Genomic DNA, 17,663 nt, shown 5'->3' on the forward strand with positions numbered 1-17,663 from the left:
TTACAGGGATTCAGTGACAGAATGATCCAGTTTCCATTGTGAGGAACTCAGCTACCTCTCTTAAGCTGGCAGGAAGTACTAAGGAGGGCATCTTCTCTCCTTGTGCTCATCTCCAGGGGTGAAACACACCTCTGCAAGAGGCTGCTTGCCTGTTGGTATTGCTGCTGAGGTTTCTAACCTGTAGCCTTAAATCCTTTTGCTCCAGACTATGCAAAGACTCATGCCACTGCTGCTCCTTCCTGTGGGACAAAGGCTTAGACTCATAGAGAAGAAAGTTTCTGGGCTTCTATACTACACCCCCTATTAAAATGGCATTTCAGAAAACTACCTTCAAAAATATTTTGGGACAGGATATGGTGGTATCTGCCTGTGATCCCAGTAGCTTATGAAGCTGAGGCAGGAGGAAGATTGGAAGATCAAAACTTTGAGCCCAGGGACTGGGGTTATGACTCAGCAGTAGAGCACTTACTAGCGCATGTAAGGCCCTGAGTTCGATACTCAGCACCACATAAAAATAAATAAATAAAGGTATTGTGTCCAACTACAACTAAAAAAAAGTTTGAGGCCAGTCTGGGCAACTTAGTGAGATCTTGTCTTAAAAGAAAAAAAGGGTTGAAGATTAGGTCAATGGCAGAGTAGCCCTGGGTTCAGTCCATAGTACCACAAAAAAAAAATTTTTTTTCCTCTAAAGTTTCTTCAGCTGATAATTAAAGATAAGCAGGAAAGAAAGGGCCTGCTAAAGGGAACCCATTCTAAATAGTGACCTGCAAGGGCCCATTCCACTCATGATCTCCAGTGAAACAGGCCTGAAAATGATGCCCATGGGGAACAGCAGAAAAGGGGGAGGGTGCTTCCTGGGCTATTAGCTATTTCTTCCTTTTAGCATTCCAGGCCTTTCTTTAAAATCCTGTTGCCACAACAGACACATCTCAACTAGCATGACTGCATTTATTCTTATTAAACATACAAGGGTGTATAAGTACAAGCCAAGAGGTCTGTAGAGCACTGTGTAAATACCAGATGGAACCATTCCTGTCTGTGAGGGAAGCCTAGATGCACCCCTCTCCATAGGGGACTGTCACCTGCATAATAACATCCAGCACTCTGAATTAAGGCTATTTGGCTCTGAGCAACTTGGAGCCTTTACTGGTGGTATTTTGGTCTGTGGCCCTTGACCCCAAACTCACCATTTCTGTCCCACCTTACTACAAGTTGTCTCCTGCTCCATATTCCTGCAGCTTTCTCCACACGTAATTCCTACACAGAGTTGTCCAGCTGCGGAACATCCCTTCCAGGGAGAATTGTAGCCAAGTGCCCCAGTGTTGATTACAGCAACAATTTACCCAGAGGGTGTGATTTGGGGGTGCTGCCACCTCCCAGCAGCTGCCAAATGCCCAGGTAAATCTGTCCTAACCAAGCCTCCCACAGAAATATGGATCCATACCTGGCTTCCACAGCTACCTTCTGCCCTCACTAAGTCCCCACCACTATCACAAAGTCTTTCTCTATACCGTCCACATCTGCTCTTCCCCTCCATAGACACCTGAAGGCCTAGAAACTAACTGGTGGGGTAAGAGGTTCAGAATGGAGAAGCTAATGTTCCTTGCTCTGAATGTTGGGCGCCTTGGTAAAGTTGCAGAGTCTCATTCCAGAACAGAAAAACCATCTGCCTCCTCTGTCCCCAGACCCCAAGGTGATACACCTCTGGTCTCCGATCTATCTCCCTTCTAGAATGCTGCTAGTTAGCAGAGTAAATTAATCACAGCCTCTGAATACTGTAAGCTCCTGTCAACCTTCCAGTTTGAGAAAAACAATCAAGCTCTATTAGGATGACCTTGAGGATAGTTGTCCAACAAATGATACTTAAGGTATATTTTATATCTAACTTCTCAGTCTCCCAGTCACCTCTTGTGGTAGGGATACCATACCATGTCCTGTAGTGATCACAGGACATTATGTAAAGCAAGAACTTGGATACTTTTGCATGGGACCCATATCCTAATCCTATGCCCCTTGAGCTGAGAACCCTGTCCACTCCCACCTCACCATGGTCCTGGGTGAGGTGGAAAAAAAAAAAATGGATGAGGAGCAGTGAAAAACTAAATTCCAATAAGAGGCTAGGTATAACAAGAAATTATCCAGTGGGGGCAACGGGGAATTTTGCCTGTTTCTGCTATGTTCAGGCCGGGGCCAAGAGAGGCTAGGTTCACACTGTGGTTTGCCTTAAAGCCCAATCCTTTATTTTTGGCAAAGCTTGGGGTTGAATCCAGGGATTCACACATGCTATGTAAATGCTCCTACACCCCCAGTCCATAAAGTCGAATCCTGAGCATCCACTGTGAGGCTGGGGCAGAGGAATCTGGCTCCACAGTGGACTGTACTACAGGGGAGGCTCTGTGTAATGGTGGGCTGATTTCAGGCAGAGACCTGGTTTCTAGCTTTGGTCTCTCCTCCCAATTCTGAGAGCTGCAGTCTAGGCCAAAGACCACAAAACAGCACCAGCAGAACACTCACTCTACCACTTCCCACAACTTTAAAAAGCAACAAATAGGAAGGCACTCTGCCTTTGCAGCTCCCTCTGCTGGTAATCATGAAAACTTCAGGCTTCTAGAGCCAGTGCCAGTACTTCCAAGCCAATCTTCCAGCTCAAAGACTGGGTGGAGAAGCTAGCTCAGACCAAGGAAATATAAATGAATGAATATGTACATGATGGACCAGTTTTTCTCTAGGGAAGGGCTGAATGAGTTACTAAACTTACACAGACACTGAACTGGTACAGTGTCCCCCAGGTTCAGGAATTCTGAAAGCCATGATCCTGATGTGTCATTAAGCAACCTGTTATATTTACTGCCACAGCCGGACAGATGAAGAGGACAAAAGGGATTTACTTTGCTGTCTTGGTAAGACAAGAGAATAGAGGAGAGGATTATAAGCCAGGATATGGAACAGAAATAACTGCTGCCCAAAAGGCAGCCTCACATTCCCATATCAGTGCTTCCTTAATCCATCTTAGAGTTGGGAAGAGGAGGAAAACACGGAATTCTTTGTACTGGTCTCACGGAATTCTTTGTACTGGTTAAAAATTTGAAATTCCTGGCTACAGGCTGTAAAGTGGTGTCTCCTGCCTCCACACATCTACAGCACAGCCTGAACTCAAAAGCTCTTTTCCTCTTCCATACAGCACCATGACAAATACCAATAAAGATCTCTGCAATTGGTTTTCTTAGCCACCTGTTAGTCAAAAATCCTGTTTCTGCCCTTATTAAAAGTAGTTTCTCTAAACTGCTCCAACAACAGAGGAAAACTGCAGAATTCTATCCATCCCCTCATCACCCATATGGGAGGTGGGGCTCTGGCCTGAGAAGCACCAGGTGAGGGCTCTCCTGCAGGTTATGGACCTTCCCAGAGAGTCAGTGCCTCCACTGATTGTGAACTGACAGCAGTTCTCACCGCACTCTGAGCTATGAAGGGCCAACAGGGTTCTGTAGGCCTCGTGGTGAGCAGGGTCCACCTTGGAGAATTATGGCTACTGGAGGGTACAGGAAGAATCCCCAAGACAGCACCAGCAGCAAGAGCATGTGGAGGAGGCCATAGGCTTAGGGGGAATGAGGTCCAAGTCCTCATCATCTGGAATCTCATCCAGGTGATACCCATCCTGTAGCAGCTGCCGGCTCACATCCTGGTTTACCTGCTAAGAGAAGAGAGGAGGGGATTATAAGCCAGCTGCCCAAAAGGCAGCCTCACATACCCATATCAGTGCTTCCTGTCCATGCTCCACCCCCAGGCCAACCCCACACAGCCCTCCTGACTTAGGAGGAAGTATCACCTTTTCTTGTTGTGCCTTCTCAGCAATGAGGGGCACCTAGGAGCCTTAGCTAGTAATGTCCAGTCTTCATTGACCCTCAGGAGCTGCTCTTACTAAAGAATCCTTAGGCACCTGGTACTAACACTAAATTCTAGATTATGTTTGAAGTCATTGTTCTTATCTTTCCCACTGAAAACCCAGATGTCCCTGTCAAGGCTAAAGAATATAGGACAATGATAACAGAACAACAGGCTTAGAGTCCTGGGTTACTGTGGAAGCAGGCAGGGAGCGGCTTTGTTTGTACTGCCTATTAGACCTGTTATCCTTCCCTGCCAGCCAAGCTGGGTCGCTGCAAAGTAGAACCAGCCAGCCTGGTTTCACAAGTTCCACTGAGCAGACAGGAAATAAATAAGGCTGGAAAAAGTATAAGATTTCCTCTAGTTCTTGGCTATTTTCTTAGTTTTAACACTCTTAAGATACTCAAGGAGGATACAACATGCAAACTGCTTTTCTCTTTCCCAGAAACATAAAAGGTTAACCAAAGATTCCAGGAAAATAAGGAAGAAATATTGGTGGTCTGCAGTTATAGACCCAGAATTTTACTTCCTTTAAAGGGAGTTAGCTACATGTTGGACCTTTTTCTTTCTTTCTTGCAGGGTCTTAGCTGGGCAAGGTGGCATAAACTTTTAATACCAGTAACTCAGGTGGCTGAAGCAGAAAATTGTAAGTTCAAGGTCAGTCTGAGCAACTTATTGAAACCCTGTCTCAAAAAATAAAAAGAACTGGGGATGTAGCTCAGTGGTAAAGCATCCCTGGGTTCAATCTCAAGTACTGCAAAGAAAAAAAAAAAGGTCTGTGTTCCCCAGGTTAACCTTGGACTCCTGCCCTCAAGCAATCCTGCCTCTGCTTCCTGAGTAGCTGCAACTATAGGTGCATGACACTGCACCCAGCCAAGAATTTTATGTTCTTGGATTTCTATCTAGGACAGAAATATGTCCACAAAGCCAGCCAGGAGTATCTCAGTCTGGAACAACTGAAGGAACTGAAGTTTTTTTGGCCTGGAAGAAAAAAAACTGGTGGAAGATGAGCAGGGGAATGTTGAAGGCTGACCTCAGATAGGACAGCCAAAAGGGAGATTAGAGTTGCTGCTGGAAGGCAGGTATTGGACCAATAAATGGGTCCAGGTTACATGAAATATTTCAGATTAAGAAAGAAGACTTCTTGTCAGGCACAATGGTGCATGCCTATGATCAGTTACTCAGGAGGCTCAGTTCAAGGCCAACTTTAGCAACTTAGTGAGACCGTCTCAAAAAAGTAAAATGGATTGGGGATATAGCTCAGTAGTAGAGCACCCCTGGGTTTAAACCCCAGTACTGGTGGTGGGGGTAGTGCAGGGAGACGTCACTAAATATTACTGAAGAAGGGGTTATGTATGTGTTGGGGGTGGGTAGGAAGCAATGCTTCTTGAAGGTACTAAGTACGCAATTACAAGAAGCATACAAGCAATCAGAGGCTAGTAAACTCTTAAATAGGATCTATCAAAAGGATTCCTTTAAGTTGTGGTCTAGACTAGAAAATTTTTGAGGTAATTTCCAACCCTGAGGATATACCGTCTCCTGGATTTTCAACAGATCTCCTAAGACGCCTATACCTCTGCTGGGGGAAGAGGGCAGAGTGGAAGATCGGAGAACAGACCGGAAGTCTGGTACAGTGCTGTGCACACAGCAGGCACCAAACAAGCATTTGGTAGTGGTGGTGATGCTGCCTGTAGCCTGGCCCTGCACAGAAAGGCGCTCTGGACTTGCCTCTGCAGAGGAATACCCGGAAGAGTATCTGGATTCCAGCTCCCCATCACTAGGAGAAGAGGGAGACAGTCAGTTCAGGAGAGGCTGTGGAGCACAGCTGCACATGGCGAGGTGGAGAACATGCAAAGGGAGGGGCGGGTCTGAGGGATTTGTGAAGCAAAGACCACACCATAGAACTCAAGCCCAGAATTTGCAGTGAGTGCAAATGGCTTCCTCAATTGGCTCCAGCAGGAATAAGGTCAATCTCACTAACAGTGCAGATATAATACATTAGGTCAGGATGATTCCCTGGAAACACTGGAGTTCCAAACCTAGAGCAGGATGATTACCTGTGAATCTTCTAACCAAGCCATCCTGGGAAAGGATAGCACTCAGAAAAGAGCATGGAATGTGCATGGAGGGCCTCAGAGGAGACAGGAAACAAGCAAAGGCACCAAGCTATCTGCAGTGCTATCCAGGTCATTCCCCAAGGGATAACACTCACCTGTCAGAATCAAGGGACACCAGGTTTTCATCTGGACTCTGGCTAAGAGCAGTATAGCCCTTGTTAAACTTCACTGACCTAAGGGAAGTGGGGAGGAGAAATCAAGCATAGATGAAAATAGGCATTTCATAGGGAAAGGCTTGATTACGAAAAAACTGACTGCACTACTCCAGACTGCTTTCTAACTGGTCACATGGTCACCACTGCCTATAGCTCCAAGCTATTTGGCTTATAGCTCCTCAGAAAATGTACTGCCCCATTCCACTCCCCAACCCATGTTCCTGGGGAAAGTATACCTTGCCTTTTATGAACCAGCAAAAGCATCCCCCTAGCTACCTTATTTAACCAGAAGTTCTTGGGCAAATTCCTTCACTTCTGCAAGTTTCAGCTCACAGCACTAAAAGGCACTGAAATGGGTAGCAGTGGATCATGCCTGTAATACCAGCCCACTCCTGCTGAGGCAGGAGCATCGCAAGTTCAAGGCCAGCCTCAGTGAAAAGTGAGACCCTAAGCAACTCAGGGAGACCCTGTCTCTAAATAAAATACAAAATAGGGCTTGGGAGTGGCTCAGTGGTTGAGTGTCCCTGAGTTCAATCCCTGGTACCAAAAAAAAAAAAAAAAAGGCTGGGTATGTGGCTCAAGGAAAAAGTACCCCTAGGTATAGTGAACCTGACAGGCTGCCGTCAGGGAATCACTGGGTCAGCCCTAAACGTGAGCACCCCGTCTCCCAGGCTGAGGAATAACGACTTTGGAAATTGTCGGCGGAGAGGAGGTGGAGCCCGCTGAGACCTTTTCCCTGAAGAGTCGGGGCGGTTCGGCAAGGAACCCAGCATGCCTTTTCTCCGCAGAACAGCCTTGGCCAGGTCCCGGTGCTTCTCTGGAAGTCAAAGGGCCCTAGTCAGCCGAGTTTCCCCCAGTCTGCCCCTTGTCCCCTGAACGCTTGGAGACCGCTCTCCGAACGGATTTTTGGGGACGGAAGCGGAGTGCATCGAACCCTTCACTGGGTGCGAGACCACTGGGCCCCAGGACCCGCCCCAGTTACACGGCAGCATAAAACCTCGGACCACACTTACGCAGCTTGGCCTGAATGGACGGCGCGCGCGTCACCATGTACGGTCCACGCTTCTCCACTGTAGCAGGGGTTCGCTCCCCCAGCCGGAGGGCTCCGCTGGCGCTCCTCCCGGAGGGCGGTCCCACAGCTCCTGCCGCGTGCCCTGAGGCCCCGCCAGGCCGGGCTCCGGGGGTGGCAGCCCTCATCGCCGGCCCGCCGGGCTCTGCGGTCGCCATGGCCTGGCTCCGCCCAGCTGGGTGTCGCAGCCCCGCCCCGCCCCACCGCTACCGAGCAGTCCGTAGGCCCCGGCGGGCGCTTCTTTAGCAAGATGGCGGCGCGCAGGCGCGAGCCGCTCCCCCCGAACTTTCCGGCCTAGTTGCTGGGGGTTGGCACAATGTCCTGCTCTGCCCGGAGATGGGCAGTTTCGGTCTTGCTCTTCTGGTACACAGCTACAGAACTTAAGTCCTTCTGGGCCTGGCGAGGTCGAGGCTGTCAGTTGTTTCTAGTCGAAATCGAACACTTGACATTTGCCCAGAGCCTTGGGGTGTGCACCGGCTGGGCGTTAAGGGTTTATGAACTTCCACCGACCCACTCTCTAAGCTCTAGCAGCATCTTCTTTGCGGTCTTCTCGCCACAACCCGAGCTCCCTGAGGACGGACTGGGGAGAGCTTGGGCTGGAGAGAAAAGATCCATAGACAGTAGGGAGGTAATCGCAGAAAAGAGAATAGGCCTCAGAGGTGGCACAAACTGGCTGCAATGCCCGGGTTGCTTAATCAGAGGCCAACCCCACCTTCTTATGCCACGCCACGTGGTGCCTGACACCTTGGACTGACTGACCCTTTCTAGGCCTCAGTTTCCGCGTTTTACAATGAAACTTTGGAGTTGAAGGGGTCGTTCAATGGTAGAGTGCTTACCTTATATGGGCAAGGCCCTAGATTTGATTCCCAGCACCAAAAAATACAAAGTCGAACCATGTCACTATCTGTTCTACAGTGACAAAAACAAAATAGGCACAAGAAAGGAGAGTGAAAGTGTACTCTTTGAGTCTCTGTGTGGCAGGATAGAGAGCAGTGTCAAGGCTCTTGACTTCTCCAACCCCCAAGGGATGTGCTCCAGGCTGGCTGGAAGTAAATTCCAGATCCTTATAGAACTGCCAAATCTCATGAGACTGTTCCATGGCTAATATATTGGCCTCCACAGGGTAGTTCATGGTATGCAGACTCTGAGTCCCAAGAACTATCTTCAGTAGGATAAGAAGAAAGAATTTCGGGCTGGAGTTTTTGAAAAATCAAACAAATGAATCATATTTTGGTGTATCCTATCTCCTGCATAATCTGTTGGATAATTTTTCATGTCCAGAAACATCAATTTCATATGGCTCAATTTAATGTTTAATCCACATTAACTCCTAATGAAGCCTGCAGTTACTATTATACAAATAAGGCTTAAATTTGGTAAAACTCAGTACTTGGTGATAATTTGAACCCAGGTCCCTGTTAATCCCCTGCAAAAATATTTTTCTTACGGCTTTGCTGCCTGTGCCAGCTACTCTTTTACTGTGTGCGTGGGGAAGGGAGGATAGGGATTGAAACCTAGAGTGCTCTACCACTAAGCTACATTCCCAGCACTTCTTTTTTAAATAAGTAAATAGGGCTGGGGATGTGGCTCAAGCGGTAGCCCGCTCACCTGGCATGCGTGCGGCCCGGGTTCGAGCCTCAGCACCACATACCAACAAAGATGTTGTGTCCGCCAAGAACTAAAAAAAAATAAATATTAAAAATTCTCTCTCTCTCTCTCCTCTCTCACTCTCTCTTTAAAAAAAATAAGTAAATAAATGTATGTGTATGTATACGTGTGTGTGAATGTATGTGTATGTGTATACACACACACTTGTAGGTGGATACCTTTATTTTTATGTGGTGCGGAGGATTGAATTTAGTGCCTCACACATGCTAGCAAGCACTTTACCACTGAGCCACAACCCCAGCCCCCCCAGCACTTATTTTTTATTTTGAAACAGTTCTCACTAAATTGCCAAGGCTGTCCTCAAATTTGCTATCCTGCCTCAGTCTCCCAAGAAGGTGGGATTACAGATATGCACCACCAGGAACGATTCCAGATACTTTTGAGGCTAAGGTGGGGGCTCACTTGAGGCCAGGAGTTCAACCCAGCCTAGGCAACATAGCAAGACACCAAGTCAAGAACAAAAAAAAGGGGCTGGGATTGTCGTTCAGTGGTAGAGCACTCACCTAGCATGTGTGAGGACCTGGGTTTGATCCTCAGCACCACATAAAGATAAATAAAGGTATTATGTCCATCTACAACTAAAAAATATTTTAAAAAAGAATAAAACAAGCTAGCCTCAGCAACTTAGTGAGGCCCTGTCTCAAAAAATGAAAAGGGCTGGGGATGTAGCTCTGTGGTAAAGCACTTCTGGGTTCAATTTCCAGTACTCAAAAAACAAAGCAAAAATCATCAAAAACCAGTACCCAACATCACAAAGGAAAATAAAGAAAAAAAATGGGGCTGAGGGGCTGGGGTTGTGGCTCAGTGGAAAAGCACTTGCCTAGCATGTGTGAGGCACTGGGTTCAATTCTCAGCACTGTATATAAATAAGGATCTATTGACAACTAAAAAATATTTTTAAAAAAGAAAGGAAGAACTTGGAGAAGAAGTAAATACAATAAAGCCTTTTTTAAAAAATGGGGCTGAGGGTATAGCTAGCTCAGTGGTAGAGCACTTGCCTAACGTGAGAGGACCATTAGCACATATACACAAAAAAAGGAATGTGTGCTATTATTATTTTACAGTGTTTTAATTTAGTCTCATTTGCCTTCATTTTGTATCCTTTGTTTTTAGCACAAGGTCATTGCAATAAATATGTTGAGTGAATGTCCTATTTCCCCTCTAACTTTTAGTTAACTTAGAAATCATAGAATTTTGGAACTGGGGACACGGTATACACATGTAAAAATCCCAGTGACTTGGGAGGGTGAGGCAGAAGGATCACAAGTTCAAAGCTAGCCTCAGCAACCTAGCAAGATCCTGTCTCAACAAAACAAAACAAAACAGAAGAAAAAAAGGGGGAGGGGGGCACTAGGGATGTGGTTCAGTGGTTAAGCCCTGGCTGGATTCAATATCCAGTACCAAAAAACAAAATACACTGGGAACGTCGTTCAGTAGTAGAGCACCCCTGAATTTAATTCCCAGTACTGCAAAAAGAACTTTGGGGGTTGGAAAGGATCTTAAATATGTCTATAAATATATATGGGGGCTGAGGATATAGCTCAGTTGGTAGAATGCTTGCCTCACATGCACAAGGCTGTGGGTTCAATCCCCAGCAACACAAAATAACAATATCTCATACATTCTAAACTAATTAATGAAGAAACTGTTATCTTGTGATAGTTGTGACCAATTATTCTGATTTGGATATGCGCAATTTCCTTTCCACTTAAGAATGTCCAAAAGAAAAAAAAAATCACTAGGAACTTAAGAAAAATAAATTAGCCTCGTCCCCCCCCCCAAAAAAATTTTTTTTTTGGCTGACCTGGACATAGGGGTGCATGCCTATAATTCCAGTGGCTTGGGAGGCTGAGGCAGGATCCCAAGTGTGAGGCCAGCCTCAGCAACTTGGTGAGGCCCTAAGCAACTTAGTGAGAACTTCTCAAAATAAAAAAATAAAAATGGCTGATAATGTAGCTCAGTGGTATAAGTCCCTTGAGTTCAATCCTCAGTACCGCAAAACAAAAAAACTAGTTTATAAGAGGATGAGGCCCTAGGGTAAGAACTGCCAGAACATACAAGGCATAAAGCCCTTTCTTACCTTGCTACTATAAACCCTAACCCATAGTGACTGTGCTGCACCTGGGAATCCTCTACTCTTATATTCAGCAAAGTTTTATTCACCTCTGATTCTGTGGCAGACTTAATGATGACAGATAACATACTATCCCATCTCCAGTTCCCAGTCTCATTTCTTTGTTATTGGGAATTGGGGGAAGTTCCTTGTGGAGATATTCTTGGATGTTAGGAGCAAAGACATCCTAGTTTTAGGGCCCTCTTTCTCCTTTGGGTGGTCATATCCTTTATCCTCAGCTCTAAATCATGAGAATCCTACCTATTACCTAACCTTTCTTGGTCTTGAAACAGATGAATCTCCACCATCAGCTTAACTGTTTCTGCTCTTCACTGTAGCTGAATTCCTTCATATAGGCATGTTATATGGGGCTAGATATCAAAAGAGGATGGTAGACAGTGATTTTCTTGACACATGGAATTCAAGGAATGGCTGAATGCCCAATGCTATGAAGATCAGGGATACAGGAAGACTTTTTTTTTTTTTTTAATTGGTTGTTCACAACATACAGGAAGACTTTAAGAATAACTGGACCCACACATGAGGGCTACCAGGACATTAACTATATTGTTTTGTTGTTGTTTTTTGGTACCAAGAATTGAACCAAGGGCACTCAACAACTGAGTCACATCCCTAGCCCCTTTATTTTCATTTTTTGAGACAGAGTCTCACTAAATTGCTTTGGGCCTCACTAAGTTGCTGGTGCTGGCTTCAAACTTGTGATTCTCCTGCCAGTCTCTGGAATCACTGGGATTATAGGTTATGTACCACCATGTCTAGCTTTTTTTTTTTTTTTTTTTTTTTTTGGTGCTGGGGATGGAATTCAAGTCTTCTACCATTAAGCTACATCCCCAGTCAGACAGTGATTTCTTTTTTTTTTTTAATCCCATTATTTTGCTGAGGAGGTGCTCTTCCAGTCTCAGAAACTTCTCACCAGGTGTGACTATCTAGTTCAGGGAAATTTCAACTTCTCCCAGCACTGGTGGTACAGATAACTAACAAATGGAGTATGTAAATATAGGAGTCTTTCTAGGGTCCCAGGGCCGTGCCCTACTTCTCCCCCAAATTAACTCAGATTACCTCACTCCCAGTAAAAAGATTATTTCCCAGTCTTCACAACAGCCTCATATGACACTGGTATATCCATTTCAGATGAGGAAACTGAGGTCACAGAGGTTAACTGACTTGTCTAAGGCCACAAAATTTTACAGGTGAAGAGTTGATTCTTTTGTTTTTTAAGAGAGAGTCTTGTTATGTTGCCCAGAATGATCTCAAACTCCTGTATTCAAGCAATCCTCCTACCTCAACCTCCCATGTAGCTAGGTTTATAGGTATATGATACTCTACTAAGTTTAGAGTTGAATCCTTGTCACCAGTCAATCTCCCCTTGGTACTAAGGATTTAACCCAGTGTCACTTTACCACTGAACTACATCTCTAGCCTCTTTTTCATTATTTACTTTGAGACACGGTCTCACTAAATTTCCAAGGCTGGCCTCAAATTTGTAATCCTCCTGTCTCAGCCTCCCAAGTAGATGGGATTAAAGGTCAAGTGTCTTTAATGGTATTTTCCATGTTTTCATAAAGAAATGTGCAGAATCTACTTCCAGGATATTTTCAGAATTAATATACTAGGAAAAAAGCTAGTTACGTGTCCACAACTGTGGACAGCTGAGCCCAGCACAGAATCATCTCATTTTTTCAACTACATTTCCTCTATGTAGGAAAATGACAGACCAAATAATGTTTCTGCAAAACATGACTTCTTCTGTTATTAAGGAGGGACGAGCTCCCTGGTGAACAGCTAGACAGGAAGAACTGCAGTGACAATTAGTGATGTTGAGATGAGAATAGCTAGGCTTAAGCCATTTTCCCAAGCATATCCCAAAACTGTAACAAATATAATGTCACTAATCTTTCGTTCTCATTGTAATGCTGCAGGGTAGTTTCCATTTTCAGATAAGATATACACAGTACATAGTGGCACAATGATGCAGGCTGTAATCCCAGCTACTTGGGAGGCTGAAGCAGAGGGAGTGAAAGGTTTTTTGGTTTTTTAATTTCCCTTGGTACTGGGGATTGAACCCAAGGGCATTTTACCACTGAGCTATATCACAAGCCCTTTTGATTTTTTGAGATAGCCATCTCACGAAGTTACCGAAGCTGGCCTTGAAGTTGAGATCCTCTTGCCTCAGCCTCCTGAATAATGGGATTACACGCATACAACACTGAACCTGGCAAGGATTAAGTTTGAAGCCAGCTCAGGCAATTCAGTGAGAACTTGTTTAAAGATAAAAAAAGGCTGGGAATGTAGCTAGGCAAATATGAGGCCTTGAGTTCAGTGCCCAGTAAGTTAACACACACATGTACACACAAATACAAATATAAATCAGACTAAAATTTTATTCACTTTGATGCTGCTATATAGTAGGTTGAGACTTGAACAAACTCAATCCAAACTCCCTTTGTTACCTTACTGCTTTATTATGCTGCCTTCCATCATTTGGTAGGCAAATGTTATAAATGGGAGATAGAAAAAACTGGTATCACGACTCTGCTGAGGATATAACCAGAATTTCACATAATCTACGTAGCATATTTGGCCAAAAATGTTTATTTGGACAGCTATACACTAAATCTTCAGCTGGTAAAAGAAACATCAATGCTTTCTTCAACCTTTACCATCTTTCAAACCATTTTTATTACCTAAGCTCACTCCTTCACCTCCTATAACTTGGCTTCAACCTCCCCCAATTTAAGTGAAAAAAAACAATCATTTGTTGACCATCATATGCTCTTTAACTTCAGTTGGTTTTTCATTTGTTTTGTGATGGTGGAGATTAACCCTCATACATGCTACTCTAGATCTCCAGCCCTATTTTTAAAATTATACATAGAGACAAGATCTCACTTAATTGCCCAGGCTAGCCTCAAACTTGTTGATCCTCCTGCCCAAGCCTGCTGAATTGCTGGGATTATAGGCATGCACCTGGAAACTAATGTCATGAAATTCTAACAAAAATTACTTTTAAAAATCCTCCATTTGGGGGCTGGGGTTATGGCTCAGCATGCTTGCCTGGCATGTGTGCAGCACTGGGTTCGAGTCTCAGCACCACATGTAAATAAAATAAATAAATAAAGGTTAATCAACAAATATTAAAAAAAAAAAAATCCTCCATTTGGGGCTGGGGTTGTGGCTCAGCAGTAGAGCGCTCATCTCACACGCAGGGCCCTGGATTCGATCCTCAGCACCACGTAAAAAATAAATGAGTGAAATAAAGGTATTGTGAATAAATATTTTTTTAAAAAAATCCTCCATTCAGGCTGTGGTAGAGCACTTGCCTAACACATGTGAGACACTGGGTTTGATCCTTGGCACCATATGAAAATAAATAAATAATTTACATCTATAACTAAAAATACTAAAAAAAAAAAAATTCCTCCATTCAAGCCAGGTGTGGTGATACACACCTGTAATCCAAGTGACTTGGGAGATTGAGGCAGGAAGATCACAAGTTCAAAGTCAGTCTCAGCAATTTAGCCAGACCCTAAGCAACTTAGTGAGATCCTGTCTCAAAATTAAAAAAAAATAAAAATGGCTGGGAATGTGGCTTGGCAGTAAAACGCCCAAGTTCAATCCCTTGTAGCAAAAGGAAAAAAAAAAAATCCTCTATTCAGAAAAGCTGGGTACAGTAGGGAATGCCTGTATAGTCCCAGCACCTCTAGAAGCTGAGACGAGAAGACCGTTTGAGACCATTCTGAGCAACATAGTGAGACCCTTTCACAAAGAAAATCCCCTCTACCATGGCATATTATGCCCATTAAAAAGTATAAGACACACACTTACCAATATAGAAAGCTATCTATTTAATCTTGACCTAGCAAAGAGGAAAAGAACAGAGTTGTGAAACAGCCTGCAAAAACACATAAGTGCCAGGAGCAGTGGTGCACACTTGTAATCCTAGTGGCTTGAGAGTGTGAGTCAGGAGGATTACAAGTTCAAAGCCAACCTCAGCAACTTAACAAGGCCCTAAGCAACTTAGTGAGAACCTGTCTGTAAATAAAATATAAGAAGGGCTGGTGCTGTAGCTCAGTGGTAAAGTGCTTGCCTAGGATGTGTGAGGCACTGGGTTCGATCCTTAGCACCACATAAAAATAATCAAAAAAAGGCATTCTGTCCATCTATAATTACAAAAAAATTAAACAAAAAGGCAGCGGGCTGGGGATGTGGCTCAATGGTTAAGTACCCCTGGGTTCAATCCCTGGTGTGTATGTGTGTTTGTGTCTCAAGATTACTATAGATATCTTTGTATAGTAATAGATATCTTTATGTGTGTGTGTTTGTGTATCTATCTGTCTGTCTATCTATCTATCTATCTATCTATCTATCTATGCCAGGCATGGTAACACACATGTGTAATCTCAGTAACTTGGGAGGCTAAGGCATGAGGATCCTAAGATCAAGGCCAGCCTGAGAACTTAATGAGATTCTCAAAATACAAAGGGTTGTCGACGTAGCTCAGTGATAGAGTGCCCCTGGATTTAATCCCCAGTACTCTGAGAAAAAAAAAAAAAGTTAACAGTGCTTCTTTATTATAGTTATACTATTAAAAAAAAAAAAAACCACATACATTTGAGATATTCTAAAATATGTGCTGACAGATCAAAGGACATGTGAGATTCAATTTTAAGTATTTGGAGCTGGGTGAGGGTGAAGGCTATAGGTGAAAAAAAGAATGGCTAGGACTGTTGTCTGCTGAAGTACAGTAAGAGTCCATGGGGATTTTTACTACTATATCAATATCAATGTTTGAAATTTTCTTTTACAATATTTTATTTTTATGTGGTGCTGAGGATCGAACCCAGTGCCTCACACATGGTAGGCGAGCCCTCTACCTGAGCCACAACCCCAGCCCTCAATGTTTGAAATTTTCTATAATAAAAAAAGTTGGTGGGGCTGGGGATGTGGCTCAAGTGGTAGTGCGCTGGCCTGGCATGCTCGAGGCACTGGGTTTGATCCTCAGCACCACATAAAAATAAATAAAAGATATTGTGTCCACCTAAAACAAACAAAAAAAAATAAATATTAAAAAAAAAAAAAAGTTGGGCTGGGGTTGTAGCTCAGTGGCAGAGTGCTTGCCTAGCATGTGTGAGGCATTGGGTTCAATCCTCAGCACCACATAAAAATAAATAAATAAAGGTGCTGTGTCCATAAACTTAAAAAAAAAGTTATTCTCTTCTTTCTACATGTCAGCCTTTATTTATTTCATACCTAATTTATTTCATACCTGCCTACAAATGGTTTTCATTGGAAATATTACCCTTTTTTGTTTCAAACTTTAAATTTTTCTCACTACTCTTTTCAGAACCTGAGGCTTTCCTGCCCAGTGATGCCTGAAATTTAATAGGTCCAGAATAAAATATAGCAACTTCTCCACCCTGAACCAAGATCCTCTTTTTATTGACTCTTCCTATAATGGCATCTTCACTCAAACATGTAAAAAAATCCTTTTCAAAGTTCCCGTTTCCCCTTACTGAATTAGTGATCAACTATACCTCATTATGTGATTCTTGAAATTCAAACCTTTTCATTTCTACTGCTACCACCCTAATTCAAAATCCTCATTAAGGGGCTATACAACTAACTTTCTTCCCTATCCAGTTTTTCCCACTTTTAGTTCTGACTTTCCTTTTTTTTTTTATTTTATTTTATATTTATTTTTTTTTTTTAGTTCTCGGCAGACACAACATCTTTGTTGGTATGTGGTGCTGAGGATCGAACCCGGGCCGCACGCATGCCAGGCGAGCGCGCTACCGCTTGAGCCACATCCCCAGCCCCATAGTTCTGACTTTCCTATTCATTGCTCTGCATTCAGTGTCTGGCATGTTTGGTATGTGGAAGGCATTCAACAAACATTTACAGCATGAAGACCATCATAACACTTATTTCGGGCTGGGGATGTGGCTCAGGCAGTAGCGCTCTCGCCTGGCATGCGTGCAGCCCGGGTTCGATCCTCAGCACCACATACAAAGATGTTGTGTCCGCCAAATACTGGAAAATAAATATTAAAAAAATTCTCTCTCTCACTCTTTCTTTTAAAATAAATAAATAAATAAATGAAAAAAAAAACAAAAACACTTATTTCACCTTTGTAAGTACTTGTGAACCTATGTTCCCTCCCATGACCATGAGAACAGACCACTTAATTGATTTTGCATTCCTCCTGTCACCTATTAAGAGCCCAGAAGACTGACAAGGTCCCTCTTAGCTAGTTATGGTAAATCCTTTATATTTTGGTTACTAAAGCAGATTTAAATGTGATTACTTATACACATATAGAAACTATTAAAAAATAACAAACAAACAAAAACCCACTCCAATGGTACAAAGGCCAAACAAACATCACACAATAATTAAAATTATTTTTTTTGGATCAAGAATTAATACTCTAGGGCTGGGGTTGTGGCTCAGAGGTAGAGCACTTGCCTAGCATGCGTGAGGCACTAAATTCAATACTCAGCACCACATAAATATAAAATAAAGATATGTGTCCACCTATAACTAAAAAATAAACATAAAAAAAAAGAATTAACACTCTAGGGCTGGGTTTGCAGCTCAGAGGAAGAACACCTAGAATGTGTGAGGCACTGGGCTCAATT

At 43.6% G+C, this 17,663-nt stretch overlaps 1 protein-coding gene across 2 annotated transcripts; it reads right to left on the bottom strand.

Annotated features, from left to right (window-relative positions):
• Positions 1-1,169: 1,169 nt before the first annotated feature.
• On the bottom strand, positions 1,170-8,086 carry Fam219b (family with sequence similarity 219 member B). Of its 2 annotated transcripts, none has more exons than XM_026387729.2 (5): positions 7,168-8,086; positions 6,884-6,971; positions 6,095-6,172; positions 5,611-5,659; positions 1,170-3,688 (listed from the first exon to the last, which is right to left on the bottom strand). In XM_026387729.2, the coding sequence occupies exons 1-5, from the start codon at positions 7,379-7,381 to the stop codon at positions 3,527-3,529; spliced, it is 591 nt and encodes a 196-aa protein (XP_026243514.1). In that variant the 5' UTR covers positions 7,382-8,086; the 3' UTR covers positions 1,170-3,526. The 2 variants fall into 2 exon arrangements, with proteins under 2 accessions (XP_026243514.1, XP_026243513.1); XM_026387728.2 differs by having other exon boundaries at positions 1,170-3,691; positions 7,168-8,085.
• Between the last annotated feature and the right edge of the window lie 9,577 nt (positions 8,087-17,663).

The sequence above is a fragment of the Urocitellus parryii genome, chromosome 6, assembly GCF_045843805.1.
Source record: "Urocitellus parryii isolate mUroPar1 chromosome 6, mUroPar1.hap1, whole genome shotgun sequence".
Taxonomy (NCBI): Eukaryota; Metazoa; Chordata; class Mammalia; order Rodentia; family Sciuridae; genus Urocitellus; species Urocitellus parryii.